This window comes from Manis pentadactyla, chromosome 5 (genome assembly GCF_030020395.1).
Source record: "Manis pentadactyla isolate mManPen7 chromosome 5, mManPen7.hap1, whole genome shotgun sequence".
In the NCBI taxonomy this organism is placed as follows: domain Eukaryota; kingdom Metazoa; phylum Chordata; class Mammalia; order Pholidota; family Manidae; genus Manis; species Manis pentadactyla.
This window is the reverse complement of record NC_080023.1, coordinates 50,419,920-50,439,144: the sequence shown is the minus strand read 5'-3', so window position 1 is coordinate 50,439,144 and position 19,225 is coordinate 50,419,920. Positions and strand designations below refer to the sequence as shown.

Sequence of the window (19,225 nt, the reverse complement as noted above, 5' to 3'; positions counted from 1 at the left end):
CCAAATTATCTCAGAGAGAACATACTTAGAATCTAAAATCATGATAGGTATTAATGAAACAAGAAACTGATCCATCTTAAAATTTCCCTTTTCCTATAGTTTACAAATGCAAAACCTCCCCGAGGCTGTGTAAGGCTTCACAATATTTTATTGCTTTTACTATTTCTTATTATTTTAAACAGGAAAAATAGCAGAATTGCCTTATGTTCTAATTGGAGTAGAATACAATCTAAATATAAATAAAACTTAATGCAAAGAGAATGAATGAGTACATTTTCAATCTTAGTTTGGGGAAGAGTTGGTATAAAATTAAAAGAATTAAGGAATCTGAACACATATCTTTAGAACAAACAACAACTACTCACCCTTTTCAGTAAGCCAAATATTTCTAGAGATAAATCTAATGATACATATCAAAAAAGGTGGAGGGGGAGTTTAACACAAAGAAAAGTTTCCCTTAAAAAGAATTTCTTTGTTAAGTGAGACAGCATTTCGATGCACAATTTTAATTCAAAAATTTAAAAAACATAAATGTTTTAATCTATTTTAAGCCTATCAGAATATGTAATTCAACAGATTCACATTTGAAAATGTGCTTTTAAATTTCAGTCTAATTGGGTTAAAGCCACCAGATGTTTCTGTCTTAGATGAGAAAAGAAAGAGCAGCAGGGGGCTGGACCAAACAAAGGTTACACATCAGCTTGATTTGGGATGGGCACGTTCTCTGCATTAGCTCAGATCTCAGCTGGCAAAGCTGAGTGCCATTCATGCAGTCTTGAATAGCCTGAATAAATTAACACAGTCAGAAAGAGTGATTGGACTCAGGGAGAAACACAGCATTTCAAAACAGCTCTTCATCTGTTCCACGTTTAGGAAAGTCAGTGGGACTGGACAGAAGAAAGAAACATCATGTGTTACAGACTTTGTGTTAATACACTTGGAAAATTACAAACATAAAGAAAAATTCAGAATTCTAGCTACTCCCAGTTTTGAGTATGAAACAAATCTTTGCCTTAAATTAAAATAGGGAAGTCTGTGGTACTGCTCATGGTAAGGATAGGATTCTACTGGTTACTATATTCCTTCAACTATAGTGATAGGTCTAATTTGTTTTCCTGCCCATTTTTACCTTTTTTTTCCCCCCTAACACATGGAACAGACCACAAGCAGTTGCAAAGCACTGCATGACTGCCTAGAGTCCCATTGCTCTTCTCACTGTGTTAATTTATTCCAGCTATTCAAGGTGAAGATGAATGGCACCTTCCCTTGCCAGGACAAGCCTGTGAGGGCGCTTGCCCATCCTGTATCAGGCTGCTGTTCTTTTCTGTCAACCACACAGGTAGTAATTCTATGAGGACACAAAACAGGGTCATTTAATAAAACAAAGTGATGCATTTCACTGCCAGAGGGGCCAGAGAGGGGGTAGTTAATATATATCACTCTACAGATTCTTAATGCATTAAGATAATTTCATGCTAAGATAAAAATTCTATTTAAACATCAGAGAATCTAGGGTAGTGATTCTTTTCCAAACCCAGAATCGCCTTCAAAGAAATATGATCCCTGGGCCTCACTTCATGCTGAATCAACATTTTAGGACTGTAATTTGGTGGGATGGGTAAGAGGCAGGAAATCTACACTTTTAACAGGTTCCTTTGGTGATTTACACAGCCTCTTTACAGTAGTTATTAGATAGGGGGTTCGAAGAACTTACTTAGAGCAAATCAACGAAACTGGCCACAGAAACTTGAGAAAACAAAAAAATCATTTTAATGTTTTTATTACACTTGATAGTGTATACTAACCTAGTAGAGGTTATGACCTATACAATGATTCTCAAATTTAGCAGCTTTTTAGAAATAGATTACAGGGATTCACCTCCAGAGATTCAGTCCGGGGTGGACTTGAAAACTTGCATTTGCAAGAAATTTCTGTTGGACCATACTTTGAGATCCATTATCCTATATAAGTTAGGTATTAGTTACTTGTGAACTATTTGTATATACTTGTTTTATTTATATTTATTTATATACAAAGCAACCTAAAAAGAGGCTTCTAATTCACCAAAGCAGTTAAATCCACTGACTGCTGTAACAAAATTATTTGCCTCCCAAAAGTACATAACATTGTGGTAAAACATTCTAATACGTTCTCTACAAATGATTTTAATATTATTTTGTCATGAAAATGACTGTTAGTGCTTCTATCTCATCAGCTGTATTCATTGAATATCTTGTTTTAATGACTAATAGTCAATGTTCAGTGGACGTACCCACTCCTTCCTAGGAAATACCAGCATGAACATAAAAACAGCATAGTTGTACAAATTAAAAATAATATTGAATGTTTCAGATGGGAAAATTTACCTGTTTTACTGTCAAAGCTAAATGTAAAAACTTCAAAGTTTCATCTCTGGTTAGAATGGTTCACTTTTGTTTCATTCAGATACAATGTTAATATATTTAAACTGTTAAAAAGAAACAAAAGGCCCCCAAATGGAGTCACTTACACTAAGCCCAAGTCAACAAACCAAGACTTAATACCTAAATCTGACTGCAGTTTCTACCTTCCTCAGGAATATAGTCTTAACCAGTCAGTCTGGAATATTCTGGCCAGTACCAATGAGTCAATGTACCACAAAGACCCTCTCCATCCCCAAAGGAAGATGAGGTAATGGACTCTTTCCTTCTCCCTTCCCCATCTGCCTTTAAAAGCCTTGTAGCTCCTACTTGCTAGACTGGATGCTGTGTGATTCATGAATCATTCAATAAAAACAATGAGATCATAAAAACTCACAGTTGAATTTTTGCTATTTAACAAAACTTAGTTTTTTTCTCCTTTCTTGATTTTTATACTTATAAATAACTGGTGAAAACTGATGTTTAGAACTATTTGAAAGTCAAAATCGGTAAGAGTAACTACTAAACCAAATAATGGGATAGAGCATTAGAACTCCGCTAGATGGTACTTTTGATATTCCTTATATTAATTCTGTCCTGAAATTCAGTGTTTTATGACACATTATCTCTTCTGCTGTGCCTATCTTTTTCAGTGGTTAATCAGAGAACTAAACCCCCCACCTTCATTCATATATAAGTCTTCTTGTTCACAGTTATGTTTAGAAAATTTTAGGTTTTCCATGCTTGCAAAACTGGGCTCTTAAACCTGTTGTGGTATTTCATATTTCAAATTCTTAACTCTGGAACATGTCCAGCCAAGTCAGTAGTCCTGTTCATCACTGACGTACTATGCCATGTTCCTGAAACCTTAACAATCATAGTTATACTATAAGCTGTTACAGGAATCTGGAACATATGGAGAGTCAATATATTCATTGTCAGGGGAAAATTCAGTGAAGGTGATATAAAAATATAAGCAATTAAATTCTCAAGAATCGTTTTAATATGTACAGGGGCTGAAACACATGATAGTTCCTATTATAGGTCACACTCAATTAAAATTTCAGAGTAAAATTTTCCTTTTTTGACAGGAGAGGGTTTCTTCTGTTAGCAATGCAATCATCTTTTTGAAAGAGCTAAAGGTTATTGGTGCTTTGGGAAGCTGGTCTGGCTTCTTTGAATTATTTAAGCCAGCTTGAGGCAAAATGGGACTGTATTACTGGAAAGGGGAAATTCCAGTACAAGATCTTCTTTTCTTATTTCACAGGTAGCAGTCCTTGAATAAGTTTATTTCCTTCTGAGAAATAATTGGTCGCACAAGGCTTCCTTCCACCCTCTGCACTGACCAGGCTTTGAGTGTCTCTGGTGCCAGCGCAGAGTTACCGCATCCCCATCTTCTAGTCCAGCTGCTTATTGTTCACCTGGGCAAGGGCACCCAAACTGCTGTTCCTTCCTTCCCCATCCCACCCCGTATCCTTCACCTACCGAGGTTCAGGTCTGCATACTCCACTTTCACATGCTCGCCACTGTTACAGTGAATCCCACCGTACAAGTCTCTGCACGCAAGCATGGAAGTTTCTCTCGGGAGGAAACCCTGAGGGGAATTTGTTAGTATATAAGGTATGCCCATCACCTAGACATAGGTTTTACTAGACATTGCCAAGCTGCTCGCCAAAGTGGTCATGACAATTTACATCCCAAGGTATAAACAAGCATTCCTCGTCCTTAATTTTATCTTTAACCACTTGAGGAAATTAGTTAAATCAATTTTTCAAAATAACTTCTTAACATTTTTAAACACATCTCCTTTCACCACTTTCCCTTTGAAGAATGGAAACTCATTCATTTTTTTGTCCATTTATTTTTAGGAAAAAGATATTTCCTTTTATTTTTTTTCTTTTCTACCTCCTTTCTTTTCTTTCTTCATTTTATTTTTCACCATTTTCCTAATCTTGCTCATAGACAGTAACCATGAAAGTATTGCTAGCGATACACCTGAATTAATATATGCTAAGTAGAAGTAAATATAATACAGAACCAGTTCCCAAATATCTAAAACCTTTCAAATTGCTCAGAATCTATTAGTTTCTAAGTCTTCTAGTCCTTACATAATTAGTTTCTGTATTTTCAAGGACACACATGTACATAAACACACTGCACCAAATCCACGCACCATTATAACACATTCTATTGTATGCTGGTGTGCATTATCATTTTTTTCCATTGTATAAATAGAGTTTTAGTTTCATGAGCCAGTCAAATAAACCTGACCTTATTTGAAACCAACATGTACATTGGCAAACTGGGTTTCTCTGGGCAGGTGACTTTACATTTCTGAGTCTTAATTTCCTCATCTATACCTCAGAGCACTTTTTAAGGGTTAAGGTATGTGTGTGAAAACTAGTACAATTAGGAGGGTTGGTGGGTGCTCTTTAACACTAGTTACTGTCAGTTCATCTTTACTTAAACTGAAGGTTGATGTGTCCTTGCATTTCTTGCTTCAGTTTATCAGCTTTCCTTACATTCTAGTACATGTAGATCGCCTTCCTGCCTTTCTCCTTTCTCCATAGCTGTGGCAACTGTATTCTTTTTAATCACTAATGCAAGCAACATGAGTAGCAGAAAGTCAGACTGGATTGTAACTGCAACTGCACTATATATGTGACATCTGACCTATTTAAGTTCTCTGAGCCTCAATTTATTCATCTAGAAATGAGGATGCTTTCTTTGCATAATTTTTGTTAGCATTAAATTTGATAATCTATGTAAATGGCCAGAAAAGAAAATACTCAACAGCTGTAGCTGATACTACTATGTTTTGACCACCTCTTTCTGTTTCTTGTTTTCACTATTCTGGAAGGAAGGAGGGAAGGAAAGGAGGGTATGAGGGAGGCAGGAAGAATCAATCAATCTGTGGGCTTCTAACTTTTAGTCCCTATTTTGACTTCCAGCTTCTGTATTCCATAGTAGGTCTGGTTTCGTGCCTAAATTTCACTTTTTGTCTTTGGGTTTTCCGAATATTTCCAGTTCTACTTTCAAGATTCCTTCCCACAAACAATTATTATTTATTTCTGTCAGTGGGTTTCTCTATAATATATAAAAATCCACATTTTTTGCATAGTATGTAAATAAATACATGCTATATAGCAAAATTATCATAGATTTTGAAAAGTTCACTGTTTTAAAGCTCACAGTCTATTTTATACTTCCATTGAACAGAATATTTCTAAATAAAGTGCCATTTTCTTTTTTCTCAAAGGGAAAAGTTTCTTCAAAGACATTTCTTATTTTTAAAAATTAGCATAAGAGATAATACAAAGTCATGAAATCAACAAATATTAACATTTCACTTGCATTTGTATATTTTTGGTAGAAGTATTTTTTTTTACATTATTTTTAAAAATCCAGATTTTAAGACTAAACTATTTTAGTTGCCAGACATTTCAGAAAGAAAGCACTAGATGATATTAATTTGTATCTTCATTGGGGTAAATGGATGCAAAGTATTTGGCCCTGCATTTGTACTATTGAAGGGAATGAAAAGAAACAGGCAGACTTCTGTCTTGCCAATGGGTTTCAGCCCAGACAAGTTCACTATAGATTCAGTGAGACCAAGGAATGGCAGTGGCATGTTCTTGAGGTAAAAGAGTTTATACGCATCTTTATTCCCACGGTGGCAGGTCAATCACTAGAATCCTGTCCACTCAGAGTGAGTCTGCATGCAGCAAGCTGGTCTCTGCCTTTGGGCCTCTCTGCTCACACAGCCATCTCAGTCTCTATCCTCGTCACTGCCACCACTCCAACCTCTGCTGTCCTGTAGCTATGCAGCTATGCAGCATCCATGTGGCCATGCCATGCCACTGTGTTCCCCAGAGCACTGGGCGGAGCTCTTTATACAGAGTCAAAGCAACGTAGTGCCCACACGTGTGAAGTAAGCAAGCTAACCTGGGCCAGGTAAGAATCCTGGCCATAGGAATCCTCATTTGCTCCACAACTTCTTATTAAGCAAATAAAAATAAGATATTCTCCATTTTTTTTCAGGGAGATCTGACAATATTTATCATCCCATTAAATTATACAGCATAGTAGATTTCACCTGTCACTCATGTATCTTACATTATTTGTCATTCATCATTATTATGTTGGAATTTAGCTTTCTGGTGGAAAAGTAGATATTAAGAGGAAAATACCTTTGTGCTTAAATTCATACTTTTGCTTATTAACCCTATTCTAAGGATCTTGACCAGTATTTGAAATATTAAAAAAACAAACAAAGCAAATGTCACACTTTGTTCTATGATAAAATCAATTTTCATTCACCTGTGCTAATGTGGATTGAAGACAGTATCCTAAAGTACAGCCCCTCACTAATCAGAAATCTCATTTTAACCACTATTGCCAACCCTTACAAGATGTGCTAATTAGCAGCTGCAAAACGATTTCAGTTCCATCTGCCTGCCCTCTGGTGGACGTGCTAATGAGCAGTGAAATGGCTACAGGAAGGACAGCTGGTGTGTGTGGGAAGCTTGCAAGTCATTTTTTTATGACTGTGAGTTACATGTAGAAGTGATTTTTATTACTTTTCTAATAATCATACATTTATCAGGAACATCATTCCAAGGGGAAAAAAATAAGTTGGTAACATTTGTGAACCTTTTCATCCCTTTCATCTTGTCTTATTTACTAGGAAAGTCACCTAGATGTTAGATAAATGGCTAACACTGGGCTCAGCTATAAAAAGCCAGGACCAGCTTTGCTTCATACAGGACTGTGATTTTTGATATTCAGAGTCTGAAAAGCAAAAGGTGTCATTCTGGAAAGGTTTAGCCTTCAGTTACAAAGAAAGAAAAATACAAGAAAGGTAAAAACAAGCATTCAAAGAATTCAGCTGATGTTAAGTAGCAATGGAATAACTACTATAAGTTTTGCAAGTTTTGGCTATGCTCCCTGAAAAACTGCCATCAGCAATGGCCTTCAGGTAGCGACTGTCATTACAGGCAGGTAGCAGCACTGGAAGGAAAAAGAGGAGACTCCTCAGCAGACAGGAAAACAGTGGGTGCTTAAAAATACAGACCCAGATGAAAGTAGCAACAATTAGATGACAACTTTTTTTTCTTCTTATAGTTTACTCAGCTACTAAGATATATGTAAATTAAACTTAGAGATAATGTGGCATCTCAAATGGAACTGTGTCTTGACAATGGGTTTCAGCCCCAGACAAATTCACTATGGATTCAATGAGACTAAAGAAATGAGAGTGGAACATTCTTGGAGTAAAGGGTTTATACCCAATTTTATTCCCATTGTGGCAGATCAATCACTAGAATCCCATCCACTCAGAGCGAGTCTGCATGCATTGAGCAGGTCTCTGCCTCTGGGCCTCTCTGCTCACACAGCAGTCTCGGTCTCTGTCCTCGGTGCTGCCACCACTCCAGCCTCTGCTCTCCTGCAGTTGTGCAGCCCTGCAACCTGCCACCGTGGCACTCAGAACACTGGGTAGAGCTCTTTATATAGTCAATAACGACCTATTGCCCACACATGTGTAGTGGGCTAGCCAACCAGGGCCAGGTGAAAATCCTGGCATGGGAACCTTCACTTTATTCACACTCCACCCCTCCAGGCTTCACAATTCTCAAACTGTGCCCTCAATCCTCTGTGCAATGGTCCCTGTGCAAGGAAGCTGGAACATTGTAAAAGAACCATGAGTGGGCCTTACAATAACCACCTTCTCCAGCCTCTCCAGCAGAAAGTCTTACAGACAAACAGGCCAATCTTGTGGCTTTAACTCTATCTTCTGCTTCATCCTCAGCAGCTGGAACTGCTGCTCTGATCTCAGTTGTTGCCACAGCTCCAGTAAAAATCTATTTGCCAATTTCTTTGTCAGCTCCTGCCTTTATCAAATCAACCCACATCTGGGTCCTTGTGACCTTCATGGGGCCCTTTAAATTCTTCCCTAGAGAAGCAGACCATGTTTCCTTTTGTGCTGGAGCCTGAGGACAGGAGCAGAGCACAGAGTGCTCCATTACCTGGGGAGGGGCTGCACCTCTCCTGAAGGAACCTGTGGTTGCCGAGTCTTCATTTTCTTTCGGGCTTTCCACCCCCTTTTAACAAGGTGGGGTTTCAACCAAGGAGGGGCTGATGCCTCCAGCACTGGCAGGGCTTCCATCCCCACCTGTTTGTCAAACCTCCGCTCCTCCATTTCTGGGGCCTACGGCTCCACTACATCCTTCACCTGCCCCACAGCACCCGACAGCCTGCGCTCTCGGGCTGTTTCTTCTTGTGCCACTACTTCTTAGGCCGCTGCTCCTTCTCGTGCTGCTTCCTCTCCAGTTACCATGACATACTTTTCCATTTCCACAGCACCTTGTAGTGATACCATTTCAGTCACCAACAAATATTTTACCTCCTCAGTGGCACCTCACAGCTCATGTTCTTGTGCTGCCTCTTCTCATGTTTCTTGCAGAAGGACGTCTTTCTCCCTATGGCCTTTCTCAATATTGGGAGAAGAAAACTCCCCATCAGTCCCGCGGCCTCACAGGCACTCTGTTTCTCTAAGGAATTCCCTATTTTGCTGAGGGCCAACTTTACTGCCTGAGGTGTTGCCTCCACCCCTTCCCAGTCTTGGGTTGGAGCCCAGTCCTCTATCTAGGAGGCAAGCCACATTGGACCACATGTCCACTGGGGGACACTCAAAGGTCTCCCCATCCATAGATGCAGCCCATTGAAACACTCCTCCCATGAGGGAAGCCTGTTCTTTTCCTTAGTCAACAATGAATCATGCTATCTCCAGTTGTCTTGCCAATGGGTTTCAGTCTCTGTCGTTGGTGCTGCCACCACTCCAGTCTCATCTCTGCTCTCCTGCAGCCATGCCATCGTGTTGCCCAGAGCCCTGGGAGGAGCTCTTTATATAGAGTCAGTAACAACGTATTACCCACACGTGTGCAGTGAGCTAGCCGACCAGGGCCAGGGGAGAGTCCTGAACATGGGGACCTTCACTTTATCCACAAACTGTGAAGCAGTATAACCCACAGGCTAAGGAAAAGACTGAATGAAGACACCACTCCTTTCAGACCTATTTTGTGACTAGAGTATGCCAGGTTTACCTGAACTGTTCAGGAAGCAGATTCAGCTACCTATTAAACATGTGAAAGTTTCAAAATGTTCAAGATTCTCTGCCCAGCACTCATATTACTCAGCTGTCAAAGTAAAGGGCTCAGATATATGATGGGAAAATTACATTTTAACGAGGTGTCATGTGTGTTTAAAGTTCTTATTCATCACTACATAGCCACAGCTTTTACTAGAGACACAAATGCACTTAATTAGCATATTATAAGGACAGAAGGTGCACCTTATCTGCATTGTTAAGCTGTTATGTGTAGGCTTTTTGTTGTTTTAGATTTTCCTATCTTCAGCATATATAAGAATGGTTAAATTTACATAATCTCAAGTGGTTTTCGAGAAAATGTGGATCATGTTACAGAAACAGAAGAGCAGGTACAAGACAGTAGCTACAGGAATTCATCATTCTGTCGTTCAGACTCATTGCTTGATGTATTTCACTAATTTCAACTAATAGATTTTTAGATCTGTTAGGCATACTAATTTTAGGAATATTTTGGAGCTGGACTTCTCTGCTTATTCTTATTATCAACTTGAGCCTACTTCCTCCCCTTTCAGTAAGGAATACTGGAAAAAGTGTATATCTGACAAGGGAAGTTTAGATTGTTCTTTCAATAGTTTAGAAACAAACTGAAAGACTAAAAAAAAATACCTTACATCTCACTCCTACTTATAATGGATAATGAACTTGACACAAGATATTTTGGGAGAAAGAACTGAAGAGTGGAAGTCAACATTAATCACTAATAGATAAAGGCAAGTGATGCAAGTATTTGATTCCTTCACATCAGACATATCAGGATGAAAGGTACAGTTTTAGAATTACGATGTCAACATGAGAATAACTCAAATAACTTATGAAATAGCTAACCATTAATTGGAGGTTTTTATGTGTATCTTACAAAAGATAGAAAATTGCTGGCAATGATGAATGTATAGTTTACATCACATTTTATAAGATAGGACAAAGACTCAGTTAAGTGAACTTGAAGAAATTTCTAGATCTGATAGTTCTAGATTTGGTTTTCTGCTCAGAAAACACTGAGGAAGCACCTTCATGTCCACTTTATACTCAGAAGCTATTGCTTACAAGCACCGACACAGGTATCCTGAACTGAATCACTTGGACTTTCAAAAGAACAGATTTATTCATTTCTGAATATAATACACTTTCCATCTTCTCTAAGTTGAAGAAATTTCTGCAGGTTGTCTACTGAAAAATTTCAGAAAATGTTCTGAATATAAAATCCATTGAGCAGTTGCTCACATCCTTCCCTATTATAAGACTACTGACTTTAATTTCTTCCAATTATTTCTAGGAGAAAGCACATTAGGTGTTAATACACTTTGGCACATATCCTTAACACCTGCTAAAGTTCCTTTATATTACAAAAGCTCATTACAATCTGAGTGAAGAAGGGAAGAAGCTATAGGTATGGGTGGTGGGGGTCGGGAATAACTGAGAGGACTCATAAAACTTGTAGATCATAGACGTGCGTGGCAAAGAGTGAAGATGATTACCTGAGAAGTACACATGTAGTTTAAAAAATTTTTTTTAGGACTAACATTCCCACTCCCCTTATATTCTGAATAAGGTTTTTAGAAAATTTATACCATAATTAATTTGTTTATTCCTTAAGCCATTCAACAAATCTTGACAAATCTATTAATCAGTCACTCTACAAGTATTTGTAAATAAAATGACTGAAACAATAAGATTACTTCAATGTGAATCAAAATCTCATTTTCTGAACAAAGTTTTTTATAAATTGAAAATGATTTGCATTTGTATGTTCTTTAAGATGTGAGATGTAAATATATCATCATAACAGATTTTTTTCTATAAAATTTACACATATAAATTTTTATGTGGATGGCAATATGGAATAAGTACTGAATCATTTTCCCACTAATTTCATGCTGGAAAACTAAAAAAAGAAAGAATACTGGAAAGTTGCATTCAATGTAATACAGAATAAGTGATGACAATATAATGTTGTGTCTTTTGAGAAAAATTAGAACAAATCTTAAACGTTTTAAAACTTTTTCAAGAAAAATGGACTATAAAAGAACTTTGCAAGGAGAAACTGCACTTACAAACAATGAACATCAAAACTGCAAGTTTAAAAAAATCAAATTCAATTTCATTTCTTTATATAGATATTGTTGAAAACAACTTGCTTTACAGGTTACTCCATTATATAGGATGTTTTCCTTTGAAAAAGAATACAAACATGTCATGTAACGGATTCAACCTAACAAGCAACATGACCACAGGCGATTTGAAAATGGGTGCTGGGAACAGTAAGGCACTGGAATTAATGAATGATTTTAGGATATTTCTGAGGAGGTAACTTTTTCTTTATATTCTTCCTTAAAGTTTATCGTTTCTGAATTTAAAATATTCTCATTAAAAAAATACATCTGATTTCACAGTTGAAGAATAAATATAATTTTTTTTTTTAGATTGCAAATCTATGGTAATTATCCAACATGAGAACAGCAAATTAGATTTGCACCAGGAGATTGGCACCAGGAGATGGGGATACTGAGATTACTGCTATCAAAGGACTGAATGTACGCACAGCCTCTCTGTAAGCATATTTTCCACTACTACTGTCACAGGAAGGAATGTAAGTCCGAAGTCAAGCTGCACTTTCACAGCTGGATGATTTTCGAGTTAAGTTATATGAGCTGTGGGGCCTTAGGTCCCTCCTTTAGAAGATGTGGATAATAATGATTCTAGTAGGGTTGGTGTGTAGCTATTAGTTTAAGGGTTTTGTGCCTATTAATATATCATCTCATTAAAATCTAACACTAATCTTCTGAGGCAGGTATTTTTTTCTATTTTAAGTAGAGGAAACCAAAACCAAGAGGCTGAGCAACCTGGCCAGAGTCAAACAAGCACTAGATGCAGAGTTCAAATTCAAGTCCTTCAGACTCCCAAGCTCATGTTCAGAAGCATGTCACCTATGAGTATACTTCACCAGAGGATTTTTATATATCCAAGAGAAGCATATTTACCTCTTAACTGCCAACATCCAAATCTTTTAATGTACAGAATAGTTATATTAGATAGAACTAAAACATAGATACCCCTTTATAAAAACTTCAAAAGTGTAAATATTGATTGATTAGACCTCAGTTGAGATGGAGCAAAAATAGCCTGCTTCCAACAGATGGCAACAGCAAATACACTTTAGGTCTACAGCCTTAGAATTAGTCTTTTTGACCCTAACGTATTTATACTAAGTTGGTTTCTATACATAGACAGACACATAAGAAGATTCATAATAAGAATTCACTAGGGGTAATTTCTTTGAAAAATGTCAACCTAATTTACTAAAGAAAAACACCCAGCTGACACTGTTTGGGTGGAATAAGATGAAGAGCCTCTACTAATGCTAATTGGATTTCTCATATCCACACATACCATGTATAAAATTTACTTCTACACTTATTCTTTCTACCTCTAAACTGGAGTAATTCCACACCAAAGTACTAGCTTTTTAATTTGAGCCTCAGACAAGAAAATTGATACTTTTTCTTGCAATTATATACAGGTGCAACCTTGCTTGTTGCAAAACAGAATCTCCTGGCTTAAGTTAGGAATTTCAAAAGCTGAATTTTATCATTTTTCAATGTTTTTGGCAAGTCTCTAAATAAACTATGGTATCATCTCACTCTTTAAGGAAAATTTATAAACACTGAGCTAAGAATTTGTTTCAGTCCATTAAATCAAAACCTGGAATATTTAATTAATTTAACCTATTATTCTAAGTAAAAATACTGCATATTTCCAATAAATTAAATTTGAAATATGTCACTGTCCCTTATTCACTGATTTAACCCTAAAAGATGATGAGTTATTATTTTTTATTTCTTTGAAGGCAATTAGAAATTATTTCTTCCAATTAAAAGTCAAAAAGAGACTAAGAACCACTCACCAACTGAGTTTTCACTAACAAAATATAAATTTTGGTTTAACAATTGAAAGAACTGTCCTTCCAGAATGCTCCAGATAACTGATTTTTGCTTAGGTTTTCAGGGGACTGGTATATGGGACTGAGAAACCTTACCTATACAGAGGTGAGCCAGATACTGCACTTAGTCTAGAAAATTTTTGAGGACTTAGTAAGGAGAAGTTGCTTTTGTTTTTGTTGTATATTGAGGCTTCTCCTTCCATAAAAGACAACTCAACATAATATCAGCATGGTTGGCCATGGAAAAAATTGCTGCCACTCTTGACTGAAGCCTTTCATGGATTAGAAAAAAATGATACCTAATTTGATATTCTATCACAGTAAGCAGTGGGAAGCCATTCTTTCATTAATTCAATCACTCAACAAAGACTTATTGTACCTCTATTTTATAGATGCCATATATTACACTAGTGTCTCAGGAGATAGAAATAATGGTCAGATAAAAAAATACAATAAAAAGATGGGTAAGGCAATGATTTGGTCATATGGAATTTAAAATCTAGTTGTATAAGAAGAAATGTACATAATGAACTAAGTTAGGAAGTAGAAGGGCATGCTAGTAAAAACATGGTAAAAGCAATGCACAAAATAAGAAATATTAATATGTAAGCACTGAAAGAAAAAAACAAATTTGAATTGCTATATTACTATCAAAATTCAGACACCTACATCTTAGTTTTCCATTGTAGTTTATCAAAAGATACTAAGTATTACATGTATATAATATAGTAATTGTTAGATAAAATAATTGAACTTCTAAACTAATTCTGCTCAGTTGTATAAATAAAAATCTTTAAAAAGCAATTAATGACTGCCTTTAAACAACATTAAAAGGAAAGAGTATGCTATAGAGAGGATAAACAAAACAAAACAAAACAACCTTTCAAGAATGGGAATTAATGATTAACTTTCTCATTTACTCAAAACTGTGTTTTTATATGGCTGTTTCTTATAAAAATGAGATTTATTCTTTCTGTATTTATCAGTTATGAACTTTTCTGTATACATCAACTAGGTACAGTCATACATATATTCATTCAAACTGACAATATTCCCAAAAGGGGTGGATATATATATATATGATGTTCTCTGCAAGGTGAATATATTGGTGTAGGGCTCCTAGAGCATTATATCAAGCGAATCCTTTGACATTTTCCAAGTGGAGAGCACTTCTGAGGGCATGTCACAATTAATTAGAAGGGATGGCATTCTGTGGGATGGCAAAGGTTTTGTGCATTTCACTGCACAAAGAACTAACCGGCTGATAATGAAAATGCCCTTCAAAGAAAACTAGCTGAATAGAGGAGAATCTTTCTTATACTTACACTTTTTTACAGCTGAAAGTGATTAATAGTATCATTCTTTTAGATGAAAAGACAGTAAGCAATTTTCAGGTACACAGGTCAGAAGGAAGACCACAAAGGAGGTCTAATCTCATGTACAATAAACTCATTGAAAACAAACTATAAATGTTTCCCCCTAGAGAAAAAGCAAAAGTCAAACTTACCTGATCTACTATCCAGAGGTCCAAAATCCAAAGAATATTTCACAACGTGGTAGTTATTCCATACGTAAAGAAGGTTGTCCCTGGGGTTGTAATCCACAGCCGCTATGTACTGGTATGAATTGGGAAAGGGCACATCCACCAAGCTATCCTTACTTTGGTCGGTGTTGTAAATGTAGTCAATCTTATTCCCTGTAGCCTCATTGTCATCATCCTCATATACAGATTTGACCACATACAGAATCCCACAAATCATAAATGCGTTGGAAGCTGACCTTTTATCATAAGCAGTATCCCATGTGCCTTCAATCCGTAGGGTGTAAGGGTTCAACTGGCTAATGACAATCTTACCATTGTTTTGTTCTGTTGCATAGATTACCCATAGCCCATTCTCATCCACTGCCAGGTCTATGTCAGATTTGCCTCCCCATCGGTAAGGGGAGGTATCATGGTAGTTGGCGTTTGCTATGATAGCCTCTCCACTCTTTATCCTAGTCCGCAAATCAAACTTTACTATGTTCCTGGTGCGCTCCTTATTGAAGAACAAAGCCCCATCGTACACCACAAAGCCTGTGCCGTCCACTCTGTGAGGGAGCTTATAGGTCGTGGTGGGCCTTCCAGCAATGAAGTCATCCTTGGATGAGTACTCGGTGAGGGTATCAGTTCTGTAGGGGGTCCAGGGCATATAATAAATCTTGTCAGAAGCCTGCAGAGGGTCCTTGCACCATGCCCCAGACTGGTGGTCAGACTCAAATAAATGTTCACTCTGGTATACTCCTTTTAGTAGTCCAGGACAAAGAAAAACTGTTGGAAAGCAAAGAGTTAAAAATGATAAATATATTAGTTTCCATATTTTGCCATATATTCTTATTTTGCTCCAAATGGAATGCAACTCTAACATGACATACCCACCACCACTTATTCGTTTTGATGCATTCTTCTGAGAAAACAAAGTAGTTTTTCACATTAATTTTGACTTATGTTCAAAATCATTTTTATTTCATTTGCTGAAAAAAGTTGGCTTTTTTATGAACAGTTGTGCTCTCCTTTCATTTTTACCTTTGTAAATGTGTTATAATTTCTTTTATTACATGCATATAGATGTGACATACATCTACATATTCTATAGACATATAACAAATACAAATGTTTACACATGAAGTGTTAAAGTATCTTACTGGCAATTTAAAATATATTGCTTTCATTCAGATGATATTAGCTATTCAATACTTATCATTAAGAAACAAATGGAAATCCAATAGTAACTGAAATATATTAACAGAGGAAAAGAAAAGCCCTGTAATGCAGGCCACTGAAACTTCTAGCAAAAAAGCTCTTAGCACACACAGAGCATGCAAACCCCCACAGGTGAAAATGAGTGATGGATGGATACTGAAAGAGAAAAGAGAAAGGAAGAAAAAGAAAGGAAAGAAGAAAAGGTGAAAGGTTACAGAGAAGAACCCAAGATCTAGATTTTAATCAGTTAAAAATGTCCTGTTAAATACAGTAGTATTGAAACTTAAAAACATGTGTCTTTTACTGTTACATGAGAAGAACATTAAAAAACAAGATTACTTGCTACAATATTTTGCTGCTCATACTTCAGACTGAAAATGGGCAGGTATTCTCTGATTGACTTGATTTTTAGTATGATTCAGTAGTATGCTGTGTGCGTGGTGGTCAGGAAGCTTGATTTACTCACCTACAGTGAAGGAGCTATAAAGCAATGTTTCCCAGAGGATGGTCCATGAGCACCCATTTCAAGTGGTATAGCTGGGTGTTACACAAAAAGAAAACAGGTATCTTCGGCCATGTGTACTAAAGAAATATCATATAAAATGGAATTGTAGCAGAGACTTTAACAGCTAAAATACATTAATGAATCTCTGCTGCAGAAGTGGGGAAGGGGAGGCAATTTCACCAATTAATGTGATCACAGAAGCTCTTGGGAGTGTAGTGTTCTGCTGAACCTACTATGGGAAACACTGCTCTAATATTTTTGCAAAACAAACCCACTGGAAAATAACCATGCAGTCCAGTGTTATGTTTGAAATGATTAGAAGTGTTTCGGGTGGAGAAATTAGGAAATCACAAGGAATTTGGATGTTCACCCATATTAATGATTAAAGTATGAATCTCTTCATATTAGTGATTAGCTCCATAACAGCCACAGTAAGCCTGAATTCAATGAAAAACAATCAAAGATGAAATCATCTACAATTTGCCAGTTATTAAGGAAAGTTATTAAAATCCCCAAAGTATTGTCTTTGGAGAAATGGAAAGTTTGAAGGGTTAGCTATAAAAATTTTCCATAGCAACAACAGAGGGCCATCATCAAATTATATTCAATCATAAAACTGATGTTTAGAAGAATTTCTTAGGCTTCCAATATGATGGCTATAATTATAAAGGATGGGTAGGCATTGCTGTCAAAAGTGTATAAAAACTTAATGTTAGACAATAATCAACCCTTGTTTACTAAAGTAATTCACTGTAAGGTATTTCAGGAAACCATCTTCTCTTTCCCCAGTAGTTAAAAATTAAAGGAACAGGGGAAACCACACCAGAACTATGGAAAATTATCTAATATACAAAGAAAACCAAATCTAAAGCGATCACTATCCATCACCATCTACTAGATTTTTAACTGCTTATTTAAAAATAAAGAGGAATACAAAACACAGTTGAAAATTCTACACTATTGAACTGTTTAATAAAAGGATCAAACCAGCACTAGTCAGTATAGCAGATCATGATGAAGTTGAGCAGCAGTAGTAAATAAATCTTCATAAAATAGATAAGAATTAATAATAAAATTATTTTAACTAAATGTTAAACTGTTAAATAACTTAGCCTATAAAAAATACATAATTCATGAAAGGTATTTAATTACCTTTTTGTTCCACTTCTATTGGAGAGAGAGAAGTAAAGAGAGAAAGGAGAAAAGAGAATAGATTAATGGTACGGTATTGGCCAACCACTTTTTATTCACCTCTTCCAAACTGAAAGTAAATAATTTATTTCACTCATACTTGCTTCTTGAACATTATGTATTTGTTTTTACAAACATAATCCTCCAATAAAATTACTTTATAAAAAAAAAACAATCATATTATATAAGCTTAAAAATACAGTACAAACTTGGAAAAAATAAAGCAGAAGTTAATCAAGTTAAGATTGAATAAACATACAGTTCCAAACTATAGACATAGGAAACGCAATATTCTTAATAAGAACACCAATATCTCCGTTTGAAAGGTAGGGAAGTAACTATATACAGAAAGCTTTCAAATAGTTTGCCTAGCCTCACTTATAAAATATTATAGTTTGTACCACTATTTATCATAGTATTTGTTTTTTGCCCATCGTAAGAATTGATCTCTTCAGAAGAAACTACTCGGCAACTCACTTCTTAAGGCCTAGTTATTCCATGGCTTGTCAGTCTTATGAGAAATGCACCTCATGAGGCTACACATTAACAGGGAATGAGCTCACACTGAATAAACAGATTCATAATCCTTATTGAAACTTCTCTCCCTCCTACTCATCAATATTTCATATTACTGTGACAAAATAGTGTCTTTCCAAAAAATTTGTTATCGGAAGGTTGATATAAACAATACCCACTCTGGCGTTTTCTGAAATTCTTAACTGAGTCTTTCAATACACTCCTTTAAGAATAAATTAATAAAATGGCATGGCTATGCATCTCTCAAATTAGATTCCATTATTATTTTTAAGGTATTGATCAATACAAGTAAGGGGAAATTCTGGGAAACTGTAACGTATTTATGAAACTCATCAAGCAGCATCTTCTTTATGTCATAAACATTTGTTTCATCAGAAACAATTTGCCTAGATAGCAACAAAAGAAAAGGGGCCAATGAAATAAAAAAAACAAAAAAATCAGGGGAGAATGGGTTCATAACACAAACTTAAAGGTTACAGATTGCAAGTGTTATAAATCTAAGACGATGTATGTGGGAAGGGATGAGCTGAGTTATGCACAATAAATAAAGCCCTAGGAAAGTTTCAAAATAAGGGAGAAATACGGTTTCAGGTAATTACATTTGGGTAAGAATTTTGTGTTTTGACTTGAGCTCATGTCTCCAATTAGTGTTGAACTCACACTCATTCCTTTCCATTGACTTTTTTGAAAGCTCAATATCACATGTGCTGGAAGACAAACTGTATATACAAAAGTCATGCTTAGGAAA

The 19,225-nt window shown here is 36.2% G+C and overlaps 1 protein-coding gene across 22 annotated transcripts in view; it reads right to left on the bottom strand.

Moving 5' to 3' along the window:
• ADGRL3 (adhesion G protein-coupled receptor L3) overlaps nt 1–19,225 on the bottom strand; it is an 807,141-nt gene that overhangs the window by 259,692 nt on the left and 528,224 nt on the right. For all 22 annotated transcript variants that reach the window (XM_036895181.2, XM_057502261.1, XM_057502262.1 and 19 more), the window contains one exon: nt 15,012–15,812. In XM_036895181.2, the coding sequence (XP_036751076.2) occupies nt 15,012–15,812 (801 nt within the window). The remainder of the gene's footprint in view (nt 1–15,011; nt 15,813–19,225) is intronic.